This window comes from Mobula hypostoma, chromosome 1, assembly GCF_963921235.1.
Source record: "Mobula hypostoma chromosome 1, sMobHyp1.1, whole genome shotgun sequence".
NCBI lineage: Eukaryota > Metazoa > Chordata > Chondrichthyes > Myliobatiformes > Myliobatidae > Mobula > Mobula hypostoma.
In genome coordinates, this window is record NC_086097.1 from 251,155,680 (window position 1) to 251,178,113 (window position 22,434).

At 41.8% G+C, this 22,434-nt stretch overlaps 1 protein-coding gene across 2 annotated transcripts in view; it reads right to left on the reverse strand.

The window, feature by feature from the left end:
• virma (vir like m6A methyltransferase associated) overlaps positions 1-22,434 on the reverse strand; it is a 136,739-nt gene that overhangs the window by 12,683 nt on the left and 101,622 nt on the right. For both annotated transcript variants that reach the window (XM_063067165.1, XM_063067157.1), the window contains exons 18-22: positions 21,599-21,751; positions 16,646-16,806; positions 12,756-12,852; positions 9,250-9,416; positions 7,656-7,978 (exon numbers count right to left, since the gene is read on the reverse strand). In XM_063067165.1, coding sequence (XP_062923235.1) covers positions 7,656-7,978; positions 9,250-9,416; positions 12,756-12,852; positions 16,646-16,806; positions 21,599-21,751 — 901 coding nt within the window. The remainder of the gene's footprint in view (positions 1-7,655; positions 7,979-9,249; positions 9,417-12,755; positions 12,853-16,645; positions 16,807-21,598; positions 21,752-22,434) is intronic.

Consider the following 22,434-nt stretch of genomic DNA (forward strand, 5'->3'; position numbering starts at 1 on the left):
TCTGGGAGCTGAACGTCCAAGGATACATGGTGTATCGGAAGGATAGGAAGGTAGGCAGAGGGGGAGGCGTGGCTTTATTGGTAAGAAATGATATTAAATCATTAGAAAGAGATGATATAGGATCGGAAGGTGCAGAATCTTTACGGGTTGAGCTAAGGAATAGCAGGGGTAAAAGGACCCTAATGGCAGTTACTTATAGGCCTCCAAACAGCTGCAGGGATGTGGACTACAAATTACAACTGGAAATAGAAAAGGCTTGTCAGAAGGGCAGTGTTATGATAATTGTGGGAGATTTTAACATGCAAGTAGATTGGAAAAATCAGGTCGGCACTGGATCTCAAGAGAGAGAATTTGTAGAATGTCTGCGAGATGGCTTTTTAGAACAGCTTGTTGTTGAGCCCACTAGGGGATCGGCTGTACTGGATTGGGTATTGTGTAATGAACTGGAGGTGATTAGAGAGATTGAGGTGAAGGAACCCTTAGGAGGCAGTGATCATAACATGATTGAGTTCACTGTGAAGTTATAAAAAGAGAAGCCGAAATCTGATGTGTCGGTGTTTCAGTGGGGTAAAGGAAATTACAGTGGCATGAGAGAGGAACTGGCCAAAGTTGACTGGACAGACACTGGCAAGAAAGACGGCAGAGCAGCAGTGGCTGGAGTTTATGCGAGAAATGTGGAATGTGCAAGACAGGTATATTCCAAAAAAGAAGAAATTTTCAAGTGGAAAAAGGATGCAACCGTGGTTGACAACAGAATTCAAAGCCAAAGTTAAAGCAAAGGAGAGGGCATACAAGGAAGCAAAAATTAGTGGGAAGACAGAGGATTGGGAAGTTTTTAAAACCTTACAAAAGGAAACCAAGAAGGTCATTAAGAGAGAAAAGATTAACTATGAAAGGAAACTAGCAAATAATATCAAAGAGGATACTAAAAGCTTTTTCAAGTATATAGAGTAAAAGACAGGTGAGAGTAGATATAGGACCGATAGAAAATGATACTGGAGAAATTGCAATGGGAGATGAGGAGATGGCAGAGGAACTGAACAAGTATTTTGCATCAGTCTTCACTGAGGAAGACATCAGCAGTATACCGGACACTCAGGGGTGGCAGGGAAGAGAAGTGTGCGCAGTCACAATTACAATAGAGAAAGTACTCAGGAAGCTGAATAGGCTAAAGGTCGATAAATCTCCTGGGCCAGATGGAATGCACCCTTGTGTTCTGAAGGAAGTACCTGTGGAGATTGCGGAGGCATTAGCGATGATCTTTCAAAAGTCGATAGATTCTGGCATGGTTCCGGAAGACTGGAAGATTGCAAATGTCTCTCCGCTATTTAAGAAGGGGGCAAGGAAGCAAAAAGGAAATTAGGACCTGTTAGCTTGACGTCGGTGGTTGGGAAGTTGTTGGAGTTGATTGTCAGGGATGAAGTTACAGAGTACCTGGAGGCATATGACAAGATAGGCAGAACTCAGCATGGATTCCTTAAAGGAAAATCCTGCCTGACAAACCTATTACAATTTTTTGAGGAAATTACCAGTAGGCTAGACAAGGGAGATGTTGTATATTTGGATTTTCAGAAGGCCTTTGACAAGGTGCCACACATGAAGCTACTTAACAAGATAAGAGCCCATGGAATTACAGGAAAGTTACATACGTGGATACAGCGTTGGCTGATTGGCAGGAAACAGAGAGTGGGAATAAAGGGATCCTATTCTGGCTGGCTGCCGGTTACCAGTGGTGTTCCACAGGGATCAGTGTTGGGGCCGCTTCTTTTTACATTGTACATCAATGATTTGGATTATGGAATAGATGGCTTTGTGACTAAGTTTGCTGACGATATTAAGATAGGTGGAGGGGCCGGTAGTGCTGAGGAAACGGAGAGTCTGCAGAGAGACTTGGATAGATTGGAAGAATGGGCAGAGAACTGGCAAATGAAGTACAATGTTGGAAAGTGTATGGTTATGCACTTTGGCAGAAAAAATAAACGGGCAGACTATTATTTAAATAGGGAAAGAATTCAAAGTTCTGAGATGCAATGGGACTTGGGAGTCCTCGTACAGGATTCCCTTAAAGTTAACCTCCAGGTTGAGTCAGTAGTGAAGAAGGCGAATGCAATGTTGGCATTCATTTCTAGAGGACTAGAGTATAGGAGCAGGGATGTGATGTTGAGGCTCTATAAGGCGCTGGTGAGACCTCACTTGGAGTACTGTGGGCAGTTTTGGTATCCTTATTTAAGAAAGGATGTGCTGACGTTGGAGAGGGTACAGAGAAGATTCACTAGAATGATTCCAGGAATGAGAGGGTTAACATATGAGGAACGATTGTCCGCTCTTGGACTGTATTCCTTGGAGTTTAGAAGAATGAGGGGAGACCTCATAGAAACATTTCGAATGTTAAAAGGCATGGACAGAGTGGATGTGGCAAAGTTGTTTCTCATGATGGGGGAGTCTAGTACGAGAGGGCATGAGTTCAGGATTGAAGGGTGCCCTTCAGAACAGAAATGCGAAGAAATTTTTTTAGTCAAAGGGTGGTGAATCTATGGAATTTGTTGCCACGGGCAGCAGTGGAGGCCAAGTCATTGGGTGTATTTAAGGCAGAGATTGATAGGTATCTGAGTAGCCAGGGCATCAAAGGTTATGGTGAGAAGGCGGGGCAGTGGGACTAAATAGGATAAAATGGATCAGCTCATGATAAAATGGCGGAGCAGACTCGATGGGCCGAATGGCCTACTTCTGCTCCTTTGTCTTATGGTCTTATAGTCTTAAATGCACCGAATAACTTGGCCTCCACAGCTGCTCGTGGCAACAAATTCCACAGATTTACCACCCTCTGACTAAAGTAATTTCTCCGCATCTCTGTTCTAAATGGACGTCCTTCAATCCTGAAGTCATGCCCTCTTGTCCTAGAATCCCCTACCATGGGAAATAACTTGCCATATCTAATCTGTTCAGGCCTTTTAACATTTGGAATGTTTCTATGAGATCCCCCCTCATTCTCCTGAACTCCAGGGAATATAGCCCAAGAGCTGCCAGACGTTCCTCATTTGGTAACACTTTCATTCCTGGAATCATTCTCTTGAATCTTCTCTGAACCCTCTCTAATGTCAGTATATCCTTTCTAAAATAAGGAGCCCAAATCTGCACACAATACTCCAAGTGTGGTCTCACGAGTGCCTTAGAGAGCCTCAACATCACATCGCTGTTCTATATTCTATACCTTTAGAAATGAATGCCAACATTGCATTCACCTTCTTCACTACCGACTCAATCTGGAGGTTAACCTTTAGGGTATCCTGCACAAGGACTCTTAAGCCTCTTTGTATCTCTGTATTTTGAATTCTCTCCCCATCTAAATAATAGTCTGCTTGTTTATTTCTTCCACCAAAGTGCATGACCATATACTTTCCAACATTGTATTTCATTTGCCACTTCTTTGTCCATTCCCCTAAACAATCTAAGTCTCTCTGCAGGCTCTCTGTTTCCTTAGCAGTACCCGCTCCTCCACCTATCTTTGTATCATTGGTAAATTTAGCCACAAATCCATTAATACCGTAGTCCAAATCATTGACATACATCATAAAAAGCGGCGGTCCCAACACCAACCACCGAACTCCACTGGCAACCAGCAACCAGCCAGAATAGGATCCCTTTATTCCCACTCTCTGTTTTCTGCCGATCAGCCAATGCTTCACCCATACTAGTAACTCCCCTGTAATTCTATGGGCTCTTATCTTGCTAAGCAGCCTCACGTACGGCACCTTGTCAAAGGCCTTCTGAAAATCTAAGTACACCACCTCTACTGCACCTCCTTTGTCTACCCTGCTTGTAATTTCCTCAAAAAATTGCAGTAGGTTAGTCAGGCAAGATTTTCCTTTCAGGAAACCATGCTGGCTTTGGGCTACCTTGTCATGTTCCTCCAGGTACTCCGTAATCTCATCCCTAACAATCGATTCCAACAACTTCCCAACCACTGACATCAGGCTAACAGATCTACAGTTTCCTTTCTGCTGCCTTCCATCCTTCTTAAATAGTGGAGTAACATTTGCAATTTTCCAGTCATCCGGTACAATGCCAGAACCTATCAATTCTTAAAAGGTCATTGTTATTGCCTCCACGATCTCTTCAGCTACTTCCTTCAGAACCCGAGGGTGCATTCCATCAGGTCCGGGAGATTTATCCACCCTCAGACCATTAAGCTTCCTGAGCACGTTCTCAGTCGTAATTTTCACTGCACAAACTTCTCCCCGACACTCTTGAATGTCTGGTATACTGCAGACGTCTTCCACTGTGAAGACTGATGCAAAATATACATTCAGTTCCTCTGCCATCTCTGCATCTCTTATTACAATATCTCCAGCACCATTTTGTATTGGTCCTATATTTACCCTCGCCTCTCTTTTACCCTTTATATACTTAAAAAGGCTTTTAGTATCTTCTTTGATATTAGTCACCAGCTTCCTTTCATAATTCATCTTTTCCTTCCTAATGACCTTCTTAGTTTCCTTCTGCAAGTTTTTAAAAGCTTCCCAAGCCTCTATCTTCCCACTAACTTTGGCTTCCTTGTATGCCCTCTCTTTACTATGGCTCTGACTTCACTTGTCAGCCACGGCAGTGTCCTTCTTCCATCTGAAAATTTCTTCTTATTCGGAATATATCTGTCTTGCACTTCCCTCATTTTTCGCAGTAACTCCAATCGTTGCTGCTCTGCTGTCCTTCCTGCAAATGTCCCTTTCCAGTCAACTTCGGCCAGTTCCCCTCTCATGCCATTGTAATTTCCTTTATTCCACAGAAATACTGACACATTGGATTTTATTTTTTAACCTCTCAAATTTCAATATGAACTCGATCATATTGTGATCACTGTTCCTTAAGGGTTCCTTAACCTTAACTTCACTCATCACTTCTGGATTATTGCACAACACCCAATCCAGCACAGCCGATCCCCTAGTGGGCAAGCTGTTCTAAAAAGCCATCCCTTAGATACTGTACATATTCTCTCTTGAGGTCAGGTACTGACCTGGTTTTCCTAATTGACTTTCATGTTAAAATCCCCAACGATTATAATGACATTGCCTTTCTGACATGCCTTTTCTATCTCCTGCTGTAATTTGTAATCCACATTCCTGCTGATGTTTGGAGGCCTGTATACAACTGCCATTAGGGTCCTATTACCCTTAACTCTACAGTATAGTACTGTAATAGTATTGATAGTGTTCTAATTTGTTTTCGATTTAATTTAAATACATAATTTGTTACTCAGCTAAATAGCAGTCTTTTGTTATACCTTTTTAACTAATTCCATGAAAATTCGGCTAATTGGGGTAGCCAGGTAATTGTACTGGTCCCGATGTGTCCCAATTAACCAGGCTCCTCTGCATATTACATACATGATCAGTTGGGAGAAAACTACATCTAATAAAGGAAAAGTTAGGGCAGAAAGGTAGTACAGTAGCTATCATAATGCTGTTACAATGCCAGTGTCTTTGTAAGGAGTTTGTACGTTCTCCCGTGCGGATTTCCTACTAGCGCTCCAGTTTCCTCCACATTCCGAAGACCTACAGGTTAGTATGTGAATTGGTCATATGGGTGTATTTGGAATCACTGGGCCAGAAGGGCTTGTTACCATGTTTTCTTCCTAACCTGGGGTGCACGAACCCCTCAGTTAATGGTAGGGATCTATGGTATTAAAAAAGTTTACAAAACCCTGCTTTAAATTGTGCCAGGAAAGGAGAATTTGGATTGACACTCAGGGACCACTTTATTAAGTACACCTGCTCATCACTTTATAAAACTATACAGAAACGGTCAAGAACTTCAGTTGTTGTTCAGCCCAAATAGAAAAGGGAAGAAATGTGATCAAAAGTGATTTTGACCATGGAATGATTATTGGTGCCAGATGGGGTGGTTTGAGTATCTCAGAAACTGCTGATCTGGAATTTTCGTACACAACAGTCTCCTAAAGACTATTTCTAGTTGGCACTTCAGTGGGCAAAAACACCTTGTTAGTAAGAGAGGTCAGAGGAGAATGGTCAAACTGGTTCAAGCTGGTAATAGTGACTTAAATAATATTGCATTACAACACTGGTGTGCAGAAGAGCTTCTCTGGATGCATAACATGTCAAACTTGAAGTGGATCGGGTACAGCAGCAAAAAACCAGCGGGACATTGATAGGATGCAAAACGGGGCTCAGAAGTGGCAGATGGAGTTCAATCCAGATAAGTGTGAGGTGGATCATTTTGGTAGGTCAAATATGATGGCAGAATTTATTGATCCTGGGGGAAATTGGTTTTCATTACAGTTGCACCATAAATAATTAAATAGTAATAAAACCATAAATAATTAAATAATGGTAAGACTCTTGGCAGTGTGGAGGATCAGAGGGATCTTGGGGTCCGAGTCCATGGGGCACTCAAAGCTCCTACGCAGGTTGACTCTGTGGTTAAGAAGGCATATGGTGCATTGGCCTTCATCAATTCTGGGACTGAGTATAAGAGCCAAGAGGTAATGTTGCAGCTATATAGGATCCTGATCAGACCCCACTAAGAGTACTGTGCTTATTTCTGGTCACCTCACTATAAGAAAGACATGGAAACCATAGAAAGGGTGCAGAGATTTACAAGGATGTTGCCTGGATTGGGGAACATGCCTTATGAGAATAGGTTGAGTGAACTCGGCCTTTTCTCCTTGGAGTGACGGAGGATGAGAGGTGACCTGATAGCAGTGTACAAGATAATGAGAGGCATCGATCATGTGGATAGTCAGAGGCTTTTTCCCAGGGCTGAAATGGCTAGCATGAGAGGGCACAGTTTTAAGGTGCTTGGAAGTAGGTACAGGGAGATGTCAGGGGTAAGTTTTTTTACACAGAGAGTGGTGAGTGTGTGGAATGGGCGGCCGGCGGTGATGGTAGAGGCGGAAATGATAGGGTCTTTTAAGAGACTCCTGGATGGATACACGGAGCTTAGAAAAATAAAGGGCTATGAGTAAGCCTAGGTAATTTCTAAGGTAAGGGCATGCTCGGCACAGCTTTGTGGGCCGAAGGGCCTGTATTGTGCTGTAGGTCTTCGATGTTTCTAACCATGAACATACACTCAGTGGTCACTTTAATAGGTACAGGAGGTACCTAATATGCACACAAGCACTGTGGGGAAAAGAGTGAAGCGTCACCATACTTCTGGCATCGACACAGCATGCCCGTAACTCACTAATCCTAATGCGTACATCTTTGGAATGTGGGTGGAAACTGGAGCGTCCGGAGGATTTTTAGGGACTCTGCAATTTATGTTCAGTGTATTATTTAATTTTTTTTTACTGCTTGCACGGTTTGTTCTTTTTTCAGACTTTGGATGTGTGACATGAGATTTTTCATGGATTCTACTTTGTGGCTGCCTGCAACAAGATGAATCTCAAGGTTGTATATGGTATATGTAGTTTGATAATAAATGTACTTCGAATTCCACACAGTCATGAGGAGAACGTACAAACTTACAGAGAGCCGTGTGAATTGAATCCCTGAGCTTATAGCTGCCACTGTAAATTGGTTGCGCTAACTTCTACACTACCAAGCCATTCCATTTATACTATTTATAAATCATAAATTGTATTCATTTATATATTGCAAACACTCAGTATCATATTGAATCAATGGGCAATATTAACAAACCTTTGGGCGCAGGAGGCGAGAAGAAGCGGTTTTGACTGTGAAACACACCTCGTCCCCTATTCCCAGAGAACCCACCACGAGGAGCTTTCTGCAGCCCTTTATTTGCCCTCTTTGGCGGAGGCGGCCCAGAGGAAGGAACGTCTTTGCATTCTGCGGCAACAAAATCGTCCACATGCATTGAGGGCGGTCTGCTTGTATTCTGCTTCCGTTGTCTGAATATATCGTGAGGTCGGCAATTCGGCCCAAATCCCCCTCTGCCTCGTCCTCGTGGAGGTGGTACCACGTGAGCACGTTTAGCGGGCTCTATATATTCTGATTTTCCACTATAATGTAGATAAAAATCACAGAAAATTTGAAAATAGTTCTACAATGTTCTACTATTCAAATTACTACATAGCACCATAAGACACAGGAACAGAATTAGGCTATTCAGCCAGTTGGGTCTGCTCCACCATTCCATCATGGCTGATTTATTATTAAAGAGAAATTTCTTTAGCCAGAGTGTGTGAATCTGAGGATTTTCTTGCCATAGACGGCTGTGGAGGCCAAGTCATTGGGTATATTGAAAGCAGAGGTTGATAGGTTCTTGATTAGTCAGGGTGTCAAAGGTTACGGGAAGAAGGGAGGGGAATGGGGTTGAGAGGGATAATAAATCAGCCATGGTAAAATGGTGAAGTAGGCTTGAAGGCCTAATCCTGCTCCTATGGTCTTAAGGGTAAGATGGAAACCAAAGCAGGGAATGGAAAAAGGGAGAAGAGGGGGAGGTGGGGAAGAAATTACTGAGAGATGGAGAAATCATGTCGTAAGCTTGGATGTTACCCAGACGTGGAGTATGAGGTGTTGTTCCTCCAACTGAGTGTGGCCTCATCGTGCTCACAAACCAAGATGGACAACAAAATGAATCCCTGGAGCATTCAAATGGCTTCTCACTACCAGCTACTTTCAAGGGGTTTTAGCTGTTTAGCTTGTTATCTCCTGGGTAATCAGTACAAATCACATTTAAATGAGTGAACTTAGTCTCAACATGCTGCATAGACTGCTAAAGGTTTTCAGCATTTCATTTTTAACTTGGGACTTCTGGCATCTGTAGTTTTTAATATTCAAATGACTGAAGACTAGATAAGAGTGGACGTGAGAAGTTGTTTCCAAAAAAGATGATCAGAAAAGTGGTCCATATTTCCAGCTTAACTGGAAATAAGCCATACATTACAAGAAAACTATTTTCACATTGCAATAATATGGCTAGGAAAGTGGAAATTACTTGAACCTTATTCAGTTCAGAGGGAAGAAACAGAAGTTTTAATGTTTTTTAGAATATATGTTTTTGATAAAACTAGTCAAAAGTGAGTAGTGGGATAAGAGAACCACCTTAAGGAGTTAAAAAGTTCTCTCTACAAACATGGAGATGTGAATTTTGAGTGCACACAACTGGCACATCAATATGGGATAACAGATAACCAAAAGCCAAGTCTAAACTGGTTTTATATTCATACAATATGTATAAATGTACGGCACCAACAGAAGATTCAATTTATTTTCCTGTTTCTTAACCGTGTATATCAAATGAAAGCTGTTAAGTTTATTGACATCTCACCTGGAAGTAATGAAGGTCTCGTGTTTATGTTTTCCCAATTTAAAGCCCTTGGACACCTTGGCTCTACCAGGGGAGGGTGGCTCTGAAAGGAAAGATCTCTCCAATTCCGCCTTCAAATCCATATCACAGCAGCACTTTTCAGCCAAGTCAATCAAGTCAACCTTGACCTACAAAGAAAATTGTTGTAAAGATCATGATGTGTGGAAGCAACTCTCAGCTCATAGAGCAACACACACAAATTGCTGGAGGAACTTGGCAGGTGAGGCAGCATCTATGGAGGGCAATAAAGAGTTGATGTTTTGGGCTGAGACTCTTCTTCAGGACTGGAAAGGAAGGGGGAAGATCCCAGAATAAGGAGGTGGAGGGAGGGGAATGAATACAAGCTGCAAGATAATAGGTCTTTTTACATTATATGTCAATGATTTGGATGATGGAAACGATGGCTTTGTTGCAAAGTTTGCAGATGACACAAAGATAGGTGGAGGGGCAGGAGGTTTTCAGGAAGTAGAGAAGCTACAGAGGGACTTAAGACAGATTAGGAGAATGCGCAACTAAATGACAGATGGAACGCAGTGTTGGGAAGTGTATGGTCATGCACTTTGGCAGAGCAATGAAAAGGTTGGCTATTTTCTAAATAGAGATAAACTACAAAAAACTGAGGTGCAAAGGGACTTGGGAGTCCTTGTGCAGGATTCCCTAAAGGTTAATTTGCAGGTTGAGTTTGTGGTTAGGAAGACAAATGCAATGTTAGCATTCATTTCAAGAGGACTAGAATATAAAAGCAACATTGAGACTTTATAAAGCACTGGTGAGGCCTCATTTGGAGTATTGTGAGCAGATCTGGGCCCTTTATCTTAGAAAGGATGTGCTGAAACACAAACACCTACGTCAGGTTGCTGTTCATCGACTAAAGCTCAGTATTAAATACCATCAATCCCACAATCCTGATTGAGAAGTTGTAGAACCTGGGCCTCTGTATCTCCCTCTGCAATTCGATCCTCAACTTCCAACCCGAAAGACCACAATCTGTGAGGATTGGTGATAACATCTCCTCCTCACTGACAATCAACACTGGTGCACCTCAGGGGTGTGTGCTTAGCCCACTGCTCTGCTCTCTATATACCCATGACTGTGTGGCTAGGCATAGCTCAAATACCATCTATAAATTTGCTGATAATACAACCATTGTTGGTAGGGTGACAAGAGAGTGTAAAGGAGTGAGATATGCTAACTAGTTGCAGCAATAACCTAGCACCCAACGGCAGTAAGACAAAAGAGCTGATTGTGGACTTCCAGAAGGGTAAGACGAAGGAACACATACCAATCCTCAGAGGGATCAGAAGTGGAGAGAGTGAACGATTTCAAGTACCTGGGTGTCAAGCTCTCTGAGGATCTAACCTAGTCTCAACACATCGATGTAGTTATAAAGAAGGCAAGATAGTGGTTATACTTCATTAAGAGTTTGAAGAGATTTGGTACATCAACAAATACACTCAAAAATTTCTACAGATGTTCCATGGAGAGCATTCTGACAGGCTGCATCACTGTCTGATATGGGAGGGGGGTGGGGGGGGCGACTGCACAGGACCAAAAGAAGCTGCAGAGGGTTGTAAATTTAGTCGGCTCCATCTTGGGTACTTGCCTGCAAAGTACCAGGACATCTTCAAGGAGCGGTTTCTCAGAAAGGCAGTGTCCATTATTAAGAACCTCCAGCACCCAGGGCATGCCCTTTTCTCACTGTTACCATCAGGTAGGAGGTACAGAAGCCTGAAGGCACACACTCAGCGATTCAGAAACAGCTTCTTTCCCTCTGCCATCCGATTCCTAAATGGACATTGAATCCTTGGGACTTTTTTTTATATATTATTTCTATTTTTTGCACGATTTTTAATCTTTTCAATATATGTATACTGTAATTGATTTACTTATTTATTATTATTATTTTATATATTTTTTTTCTATATTATGTATTGCATTGAACTGCTGCTGCTGCTAAGTTAACAAATTTCACGACATATGCTGGTGATAATAAACCTGATTCTGAAACTGGAGAGGGTTCAAAGGAGCTTCACGAAAATGATTCCAGGATTAAATGGCTCGTCATATGAAGAACATTTGATGTTTCTGGGCCTGTATTCACTGGAATTCAGAAGAATGAGTGGTGACCTGACTGAAATCTATCAAATGGTGAAAGAGTGATAGAATGGATGTGGAAATGATATTTCCTATGGTGGGAGTGTCTAAGACCAGAAGACACAGCCTAAGAATAGAGGGACATCATTTTAGAAAAGAAATGAGAAGGAATTTCTTTAGCCAGAGAATGGTGAATATGTGGAATTTTTGCCACAGGCAGCTGTGGAGGCCGTTTTTATGTATATTTAAGGCAGGGGCTAATATTACCTTGATTATTTGAAGGGATACGGGGAGAAGGCAGAAGACCGGGGCTGAGAGGAAAATTGGATCAGCCATGAAGAAATGGCAGAGCAGACTCGATGAGCCAAATGGCCTAATTCTGCTCCTATATCTTATGGTCTTATGGCAAAACCAAGTGGGTTGGGTAGGAGAGATGAAGAAAGAAGCTGGGTGGTAATAGGTGGAAAAGGTAAAGGACAGGAATAAAAGGACTCTGATAGGAGAAGAGAGTTGGACCATGGGAGAAAGGGAAGGGGGGGGGCTACCAGAAGGACATGATAGATGGATGAGAAGAGGTAAGAGAAGAAGAGAGGGAAATTGAAGAGGAGGAAAGGGGAAGGAGGAAAAAAATGACCAGAAATTGGAGAAATCAATGTTCATACCATCAGTTTGGAGGTTATCTCATAGAACTGCAAATGTGAACGTAAATGAGAATTGCAACACATTCTATCAAATTCCTTCCCCCCAAACCCTGAGTCCCACATTCTGTTTGTGACACCTAGCTCCTCCAACAGATTGTTTGATGATGCCAAGGGCTTTGCTTCTTCTTTGAAGAGTTCAAACCAGACCCCTCCAACATCACTGGTGTATAAGAGCATAAGATATAGGAGCAAACTTACACCATTTGGCCCATCCAGCCTGCTTTAAATATACCCAATAACTTGGCGACCACAGTTGTCTGTTGCAATTAATTCCACCGATTCACCATCCTCTGACTAAAGAAATTCCTCCTCATCTCTGTCCCTCTTTTCTGAGACTGTACCCTCTGGTCCTAGACTCCTCCACTATTATAAATATCCTCATTATATCCACTCTTATTGAGTCCAATCAACATTTGAAAGGTTAGGAATAGTTGGTGCTGTTGAGATCTTTTTGACACCCTGGCTAATCAAGAACCTATAAACCTCCACTTTAAATAGACCCAACGACTTGGCCTCCACAGCTGTCTGTGGCAATGAATTCCACAGATTCACTACCCCCGGATAAAGTTGTTCACCCTTATATCTGTTCTAAAGGCGTCCCTTTTGATAAAACCTGTTTTCCTCAGATCAGCGTTTACAAAACTGAAGGAAGATGTCTACTTCTGCACTTACCATATCCAAATCAGTTTCAAGCTCCTCAGCTTGGAATGGTGAAAGCCAGAGCGTCTTTAACTGGTCATCTACAACATCTGCTAACACATACACAGTCCTAGAATAACCAAAACACTTTGTCACTTTGTTAGAAATACAAACATGTGCAGTTGAAAAAAAACTCAAATTTAACACCGAAATCTTAAAACACAAGAGATTCTGCAGATGCTAGAAATCCAGAGCTACACACACAAAACGCTGGAGGAACTCAGCAAGTCAGGCAGCATCTATGGAGGGGAATAAACAGTCAACATTTCAGACTAAGGCCCCTCATCGAAACCTCTCCATAGATGCCTGTCCTGACGAAGGGTCTCGGCCTGAAACGTCGACTGCACCTCTTCCTAGAGATGCTGCCTGGCCTGCTGCGTTCACCAGCAACTTTTATGTGTGTTGCTTGAATTTCCAGCATCTGCAGAATTCCTGTTGTTTGCTGCCTGACCCGCCGAGTTCCTCCAGCATTATGCATGTACTGCTCTAAAATTCAATGCTTATTGCTTTTTCAGAATACAAAATGATTTCTGTCATTTTAAATTTGAGGCAGGAATTCCAATGAAATAGAGATGTTACTGGCCCATTCTAAAAATGTTTTAAATGAAATTTTGCGACACTGCATTATGCTTCAATATATTGTACAAAAATGGAAATATATCACACAACCATAATTAATTTGGGAGTGACAATCTGAATTTGAACCAATTCAAATTACAGTATCTTTGTCTCATAGTATTTTTCCACACAAAAATGACATGAAGATAATTTAGTTTTAATAATAGCTGGTCTTCAAATAAGGCAAATTTTGAAACTTTAAGCCTTTAGAAGTTAAAACAAGATTATATTGGTTCGTAATTCAGTTTTCATTCAAATTGTTAAGCAGACACCAGACACTAAAATTTCAATAATGACTAACCAGCAAGCAGGAATGATTAATCTATTTTAAAATCCAAAATTAAAAGCCAAGTCATTTGTTCCCAGTTAGAATATTTAAATTATAAACCAGTTTTCCACTAGGAAAAATAACTTTTCATTTTCAGCTAAATATTGAGAAACCATTTTCCAGTATGTTTTAATGATTTCATTCTTGATTTCCTTAAGAGTCTGTGGAGATTTGGCATGACATCTAAAACTTTGATAAACTTCTATAGATGTGTAGTGGGAAGTGTATTGACAGGCTGCATCCTGCCCTGGTATGAAAATACCAATCCCTTTGAATGGAAAATCCTACAAAATGTGAAGGATTCAGCCAGTACATCACAGGTAAAACCCTTCCAACCACTGAGCCCACCTACATGAAATGATTATCACGGAAAGCAGCAGAGATCCCCACCACCCAGGCTATGCTCTTTTCTCACTGCTGCCTTTAGGTAGAAGGTACAGGTGCCTCAAGATTCTCACCACCAGGTTCAAGAACAGTTCCTATCCCTCGATCGTCAAGCTCTTGAACAAAGGGGATAACCACACTCAACTTGTCCCATCCAATGAGATGGTGCTGCAGCCAACGATCCCACTTTAAGGACTCTTTATCTTGTTATTTCATGTTCTTGTTATGCATTACTATTTATTTATATTTGCATTTGCACAGTTTGATGTCTTCTACACTCTGGTTGATCTTTCATTGATCCTGTCAAAGTTACTATTCTATACATTTGCTGAATATGCCTGCAGGAAAATTAATCTCAGGGTTGTATGTGGTGATGTTTATGAAATCTGATAATAACATTTACTTTGAACTTTGAACTGAACACCCTTTTGAAACTGAAGAATCCAGTGAGGAATGAATATTGCGTCCTATTGAATGAGGCAGATTAATAGTAAACCTGACGTAAGACAGCCAATATAACTTCCTTAAATTCTACATTTCATATAAGCCAGCAAAAAATATACCGAATATTATCACTACTGTTCTTAAAATACTGGAATCTTCGAGATGAATGTGTGACTGGACCTTGGACTTGTTGACAGAAAGAACACAGTCAAATTCACTGTTGACACAACAAAGGTTGGAATTATCAACAATGATGTAACGTGTTACAAAGAGTAGGTAGACTGACTTCCAGAATGTTGTGAGCACAAAAACCAGAGTCTCAACGTGGACAAGACTGAAGAGATGACTGTGGACTTTAGAAAGGTGCAGGCTGACCACTCCTCACTACACATAAATGATTTCTCTGTGGGGAAAGTTAGGAGAACCAAGTTTCTGGGAGTGAATGTAACAGACAATCTCACGTGGTCCCTCAACACCACTTCTCTGGTCAAGAAAGCACAGCAGTGTCTCTGCTTCCTGAGGAACTTGAGGTGAGTGAGGCTCCTCCCCCCATTCTAACCAATTTTTACAGGAGCACCACTGAGTGTCCGGACCTGGTGCATCACTGTCTGGTATGGGAACTGCTAGGCATCTGACCGAAAGTCTCTAGTCAGGGCCTAAGCGTTGGCAAAGATCACTCCCATCCATCCCACAATCTCTTTGACCCCTTACCATCAGTGAGGAAGTACCGTAGCATTAGAACAGGAACTGTTAGGGTGGGAAACATAGTTTTCCCTCAGGCCACGAGACCACTGAACTCCCTGCCACCACCCATGTCTCATCATGGATAAATGCCAGTAGCATTATACTTTTCACTTTTTAACTTGTGTCGTAAATGCACCTCATGTGAAATGTCAATCATCTGGAATGTATTTTATTATTCCTTTAATTTATTTGTGGTGATATTACTTTATGTGTCATGTGTGTAAATTATATGTATTGTGTTGTGCACCTTGGTCCAGAGGAACTTTGTTTCATTTGGAACAAGCTGCAGGTATATGTTTGAATTACAATAAACTTGAAATTGAATTTTCCAATATTGTGTCATTGCTATTTTCTGCCTTCTCCTTCCTCTGCTGCAAGAATCGTCCAAGTGACAACTAGCACCAACCACTACTACGTCATCTTGAAGCTTACTGGCAATGCCAGATAGATGCTGAAGGCAGATCTAACTACTTCCAAACTGGATAGTGATTCACTGCACTTTAAAACAAAATCAGAGCTTCCAATAATGATGTTAAGGATATGTTTAAAATATTTTGCCCATTATTATACAGTTTGGTAGCTTTTAAACTTTTCATTGTTCAGCTGTCATTTAACCACCAACTATCCTGAGTGGCACGGCAGCAGAGTGGTTAGCACAACGCTTTATAGTACAGGCGACCTGGGTTCAATGTAAGGAGTCTGTACATTCTCCCTGAGAGTTTCCTCTGGGTGCTCCAGTTTCCTTCCAGAGTCCAAAGACATACCAGTTGGCAAGTTAATTGGTCATTGTAAAATGTCCTGTGATTAGGCTAAGACTAAATTCAGGGATTGCTGGGCAGCATGTCTCGAAGGGCCAGAAGGGCCTATTCTGCACCGTATCTCAATCAATAAAATATAGTAAATATATAAATAAATAGCAAATAAATAAAAGGTTTAAAATTAAAATAAACACCAAATATATTATACCAAATCAGCCTCTAATTGATATATATTAATCAATTTAATAAATTATACCAAATCAGCCTGTAATTAGTATATATTAATCAGAATTAAGAGGCCTGCTAGGATATTGTTGTAAAATTAAAGCTTTACAGAGGAGTATAGCAGACTGTCCCCCACATCATTAGGATGTGTTGGTTGTTAACGCAAACTATGCATTTCAATAACTATGATTCTGAAGAGTATTTGTAACGTTTCGTTTACATTACACAACTAGGCTTTATGATAGGTTCCCGTCTGAAGGAAGAGCTCAGATTTATTCTTGTTTAGTCCTCACCACATTAATTTAATTTTTAAATGAAACAATAAGATAACACTTGCAACTTTTGAGATGTATAGTGTGTACCTGTTGTTAAACTGGACAGGAAGAGGTTCTGTAGCTGGAAGAACGGGTTCCACATCCTGCTCAGTAGTGGGCAAAACATCTGGAGTACTTTCCAATATCTGTCGCAATCCAACAACACTTTCCAGTAAAGAGTCAAAACTATCATCCTCTTTACACAGCTCCTGTGACAAAAATAAATTGTATTTATTTATTTATTTACTTACTTACTTACAGGCCTTTACACTTGGAGCATTGTGTTCATTTCTGGTCACCTCATGAGAGGAAGGATGTGGAAGCTTGAGAAAAGGTGTAAAGGAGATTTACCAGGAAGCTCTCTGAACTAGAGAGCACATCTTATGTGGGCAGGTTGAGAGGTTGAGCAAGCTAGGGCTTTTCTCTTTGGAGGTAACTTGATTGAGGTGTGCAAGGTAATGAGAGGTATAAATAGAGGGGACTGCTCAGGATACTAAATTGAGTGTGGGAGCAAATCGTGCAGAAAATACAGAGAGTCTGCAGAGAGATATAGATAGGTTAAGTGAGTGGGCAAGGGTCTGGCAGATGGAGTACAATGTTGGTAAATGAAAGGTCATCCACTTTGGAAGGAAAAATGGAAGAGCAGATATTCCTTTACCATATCTATCTCCTTTACCATAGCATTGGAGAGGGATAGGAACAAAGACGTTAGGAAAGCATTTAATTGGAGTAAGGGGAAATATGAAGTTATCAGACAGGGACTTGGAATGCATAAATTGGGAACGCAATGCGACTAAACACGTTGATGAAGGTAGAGCCGTAGCTGTAGTGTATAGGGATTTCAGCAAGGCATTTGATAAGGTACCCCATGCAAGGCTAATTGAGAAAGTAAGGAGGCATGGAATCCAAGGGGTCATTGCTTTGTGGATCCAGAACTGGCTTGCCCACAGTGGTTGTAGATGGGTCATATTCTGCATGGAGGTCAGTGACCAGTAGTGTGCCTCAGGGACCTGTTCTGGGACCCCTACTCATTGTGATTTTTATAAATGACCTGGATGAGGATGAGGAAGTGGAGGGATAGGTTAGTAAATTTGCTGATGACACAAAGGTTGGGGGTGTTGTGGGTAGTGTGGAGGGCTGTCAGAGGTTACAGTGAGACACTGATATGATGCAAAACTGGGCTGAGAAGTGGCAGATGGAGTTCAAACCAGATAAGTGTGAAGTGGTTCATTTGGGTAGGTCAAATATGATGCCAGATTATAGCACTAATGGTAAGGCTCTTGGCAATGTGGAGGATCAGAGGGATCTTGGGGTCCGAGTCCATAGGACACTCAAAGCTGCTACGCAGGTTGACTCTGTGGTTAAGAAGGCATACGGTGCATTGGCCTTCATCAAACATGCAGTTGAGTTTAAGAGCCGAAAGGTAATGTGGCAGCTATATAGGACCCTGGTCAGACCCCACTTGGAGTACTGTGCTCAGTTCTGGTTGCCTCACTACAGGAAGGATGTGGAAACCATAGAAAGGGTGCAGTGGAGATTTACTGGATGGGGGAGCATGCCTTATGAGAATAGGTTGAGTGAACTCGGCCTTTTCTCCTTGGAGTGACGGAGGATGAGAGGTGACCTGATAGACGTGTATAAGATGATGAGAGACATTATGTGGATAGTCAGAGGCTTTTTCCCAGGGCTGAAATGGCTAACACAAGAGGGCACAGTTTTAAGGTGCTTGGAAGTAGGCACAGAGGAGATGTCAGGGTAATTTTTTTTTATGCAGAGTGTGGTGAGTGCGTGGAATGGGCTGCCAGAAACGGTAGTATAGACAGATACGAAAGGGCCTTTTAAGAGACTCGTGGATAGGTACACAGAGCTTAGAAAAATACAGGGTTATGGGTAACCCTAGGTAATTTCTATTGCTCGGCACAGCTTTGTGGGCTGAATGGCCTGTATTCTGCTGTAGGCTTTCTATGTTTCTATTATTATTTAAATGGCAAAAATTGCAGTACGCTGCTGTGCAGAGGGAGTTGAGAGTGCTTGTGCATGAGTCACAAAGGGTCGGTTTACAGGTGCAGCAGTCCATCAAGAAGGCAAATCGGATGTTGGCCTTCACTGCCAGACGGTTTGAATTGAAGAGCAGGAAGGTTATGCTGCAACTATACAGGGTACTGGTGAGGCTGCATCTGGAGTACTGTGTGCAGTTCTGGTCTCCTTACTTGAGGAAGGATATACTGGCTTTGGAGGTGGTGCAGAGGAGGTTCACCAGGTTGATTCCAGAGGTGAAGGGGTTAGACTATAAGGAGAGATTGCTTGGGACTGTCTTGCTGGAATTCAGAAGAATGAGAGGAAATCTTATAGAAACATATAAAATTATGGAAGGGATAGATAAGGTAGAGGCAGGAAAGCTGTTTCTACTGGTAGGTGAGACAAGAACTAGGGGGACATAGCCTCAAGATTCGGGGGAGTAGTTTTAGGACAAAGATGAAGAAGAATTGCTTTGCTGAGAGAGTGGTGAATCTCTGAAATTCTCTGCCCAATGAAGCAGTGGAGGCTATCTCAGTAAATATATTTAAGACAAGGTTGGATAGATTTTTGCATAGTAGGGGAATTAAGGGTTATGTGGAAAAGGCAGGTAGGTAGAGATGAGTCCATGGCCAATTCAGCCATGATCTTATTGAATGGCAGAGCAGGGTCATCAGGCCAGATGGCCTACTCCTGCTCCTATTTCTCATGTTCTTAAAGAAACTTGTTAGAAATCTATGACAGAGAACGAATGAATGGAGGGAATCTAAAACAAGGGAGAACACTGGCAAAATCAAACAGATCAGGCATGAACTTGGAGAAAAATTGAGTTAATATGACAGGCGTACAGCTGTAAAGAATTGTGAGGACTTCCAGGAGTTGAATTGAAACAAGTATTAGTTGCTTATCCTCAAGCTTACACTGTACATTGAAGTCTCCAACCAGGCAACATCGATTTCTCTAACTTCTGGTAACTACTTCCCTCTGTCCCCCCACCCCTCTAACACCTCTGGCCCCTTCACCCCTTCTCTTTCCCCTGCCAGCTCCTGGAACCAGTCCATCTTCCTCCCTCTGGTCCCACACCTCCCACTCTTTCTTCCATGGTCCACTGTCCTCTCCTATCAGATTCCTTCTTCTTTTGTCCTTTGTCTCTTTCACTCATCACCTTCCAGCTCCTTACATCAGCCCTGCCTTCCATACCTTCCTGCTTTCACTCTCTCACCTGGATTCACCTATTATACTCCAGCCCCTCCCCTTTTACTCTGATATCTGCCCTTCTCCTTTCTGTTAGACTAGGAGGCTTAGGAGCAGAATTAGGCTATTTGGCCCTTCGAGTCTGCTTTGTCATTCCATCATGGCTGATTTATTATCCCCCTCAATCCCATTCTTCTGCCTTCTCCCCATGATCTTTTTCACCCTGACTAAGAAAGCTCCACTTTAAAATAACATGGCCTCCACAGCATCTATCGAAATGAGTTCCACAGAGTCAATGGTTAGTAAAAACTGCCAAGAGGATCACCAGGGTGTCCCTCTCCCCTACTTGTGTCATTTACCAGGAGCAAAGGGCCCAAGGCTTGTTGAGGATCCCTACCACCCATCCACAATTACTTTGACCAACTACCATCAGGAAGGAGGTACAGGAGCTTTTGGACTAGGACTGCCAGACTGGGTAACAGCTTCTTCCCTTGGGCTGAGAGACTAATAAGTACCCTGCCACCACCGAGGTCTTGTCACTAGGACAGTCAGCTGTTTACTGTTTACCTGTGCTGGGCAGGACATGCATTCAGAATTATATTTTATTAACTTACTTGTGGTAATACTTTGTTCCATGTGATATATGTTGTGTGCTGCACCACAGTCCGGAGGAACGTAGTTTTATTTGATTGACTATATGTGCAGTCAGATGACAATAAACTCAAGCTTGATTCACCACTCTCTGGCTAAAGAAATCCCTTCTCAGCTCTGTTCTGATGGGATGCCCTTTTACTATAAGGCCATGCCCTGTGGCCCTAGACTCTCCCACTATTGAACATTTCCTCTTCATGTCCATTTCCAGTCCTGATAAAGGGCCTTGCACAAAAAGGTCAACTGTTCATTTCCCTTCATGGATGCTGCCTGACCAGCTGATTTGAACACTCAGTGTTTAAGACACAGCTTTGCCCCCTCTGTCATCAGATTTCCGAATGGTCCATGAATACAGCCTCATTAGTTTCTTCTCCTTTTGTACTACTTATTGATTACATGTAATCATGTAATCATCTTAATGCGACTTATAGTAATTTTTAAGTAACGCACTATACTGCTGTTGTGAAACAACAAATTTCACGATGTAAGTCAGTGATAAAAAAAATCCTGATTCTGAGTTCCTCCAGCATTTTGTGTGCATTGCTCTATTTTTCCAGCAATTGGCCTGTCTCGTGTCTCCACTGCACATTGGTAGAACCACAAAGAAGGCTAAAGATGGAGCTCTGCGTTGGAATAAGATGCAGAATTAAAGTGATAGGTAATTGACAGCCATTTAAAAACTATCCAGGAAAGAATTTAACAATTCTTATTTTCCTTGGACATGCTGAACCAAATAAATTTAGTAATAAAAAATCTTGCCCCTCACTTCTTTGAAATTACCGCCCCCCCCATCTTAAAATGCATGCCCTCTAGTATCAGTCATTACAATCCTGGGAAGAAGATACTCCCCGTCTACCTGTGCCTCATGATCTTATAAACCTCTAACAGATCTGCCTTTAGCCTCTGCTGCTCCAAAGAAAACAACCCAAATTTCTCCAACTCCCGCCCCCCCCCCCCGCATTACAGCACGTCTTCTAATACAGGCATCTCTTACGATGTTACGGATCCTCATCATTAGGCTCCAGATAAAAGAGATAATATTCATGAGAAATAAAAATAGCATTTTACACTGCCATCATTTCAAAAACTTAAACACAGATGTGCTGCTGAAGAAAATCTATACAAACAGAAAACTCCTACCGTTACAACTTTATCCAGTTCCAACAGCAAGTGATCGTCAGTAGATTCTTTCCACTTTAACAGCTGCTTCACTTCTGCAGCACTGAGGGCAGAAGATCGGGGGGTCTGGAGCCCGTCTACCTCCATAGGACCACCTTCTTCTCCACAGCTGGCCTACGGGACAATTACAAGCATCATTCAATCAAACTTATCCACAATTAATTTAATACACATACATGACATATAAAGAGGATGCAGTCCAAGTTGCATGCCATCTTGGACAATGTCTCCCATCCACTACATAATGTACTGGTTGGCCACAGGAGTACATTCAGCCAGAGACTCATTCCACCAAGATGCAACACAGAGCGTCATTGCAAGTCATTCCTGCCTGTGGCCATCAAACTTTACAACTCCTCCCTTGGAGGGTCAGACACCCTGAGCCAATAGGCTGGTCCTGGACTTATTTCCTGGCATAATTTACATATTACTATTTAACTATTTATGGTTTTATTACTATTTAATTATTTATGGTGCAACTGTAACGAAAACCAATTTCCCCCGGAATCAATAAAGTATGACTACTATATGTACTTTGATTATAAATTTCCTTTGAACTTTGTCACCATATACAACTCTGAGATTGTATTTACTGTGAATGTCCACAAGAAAATTAAAGAAACACAACAGAATCAATGAAAAGTCACAAAGATGAACAAAAAAACGTGCAAAAGACAACAAACTCTTCAAACACAAAAAGAAAAATAAATAAGCAATAAATATCGAGAACATGAGATGAAGAATTCTTGAAAGTGAATCCATAGGTTGTGGGAACAGTTCCATGGTGGGGCAAGTGA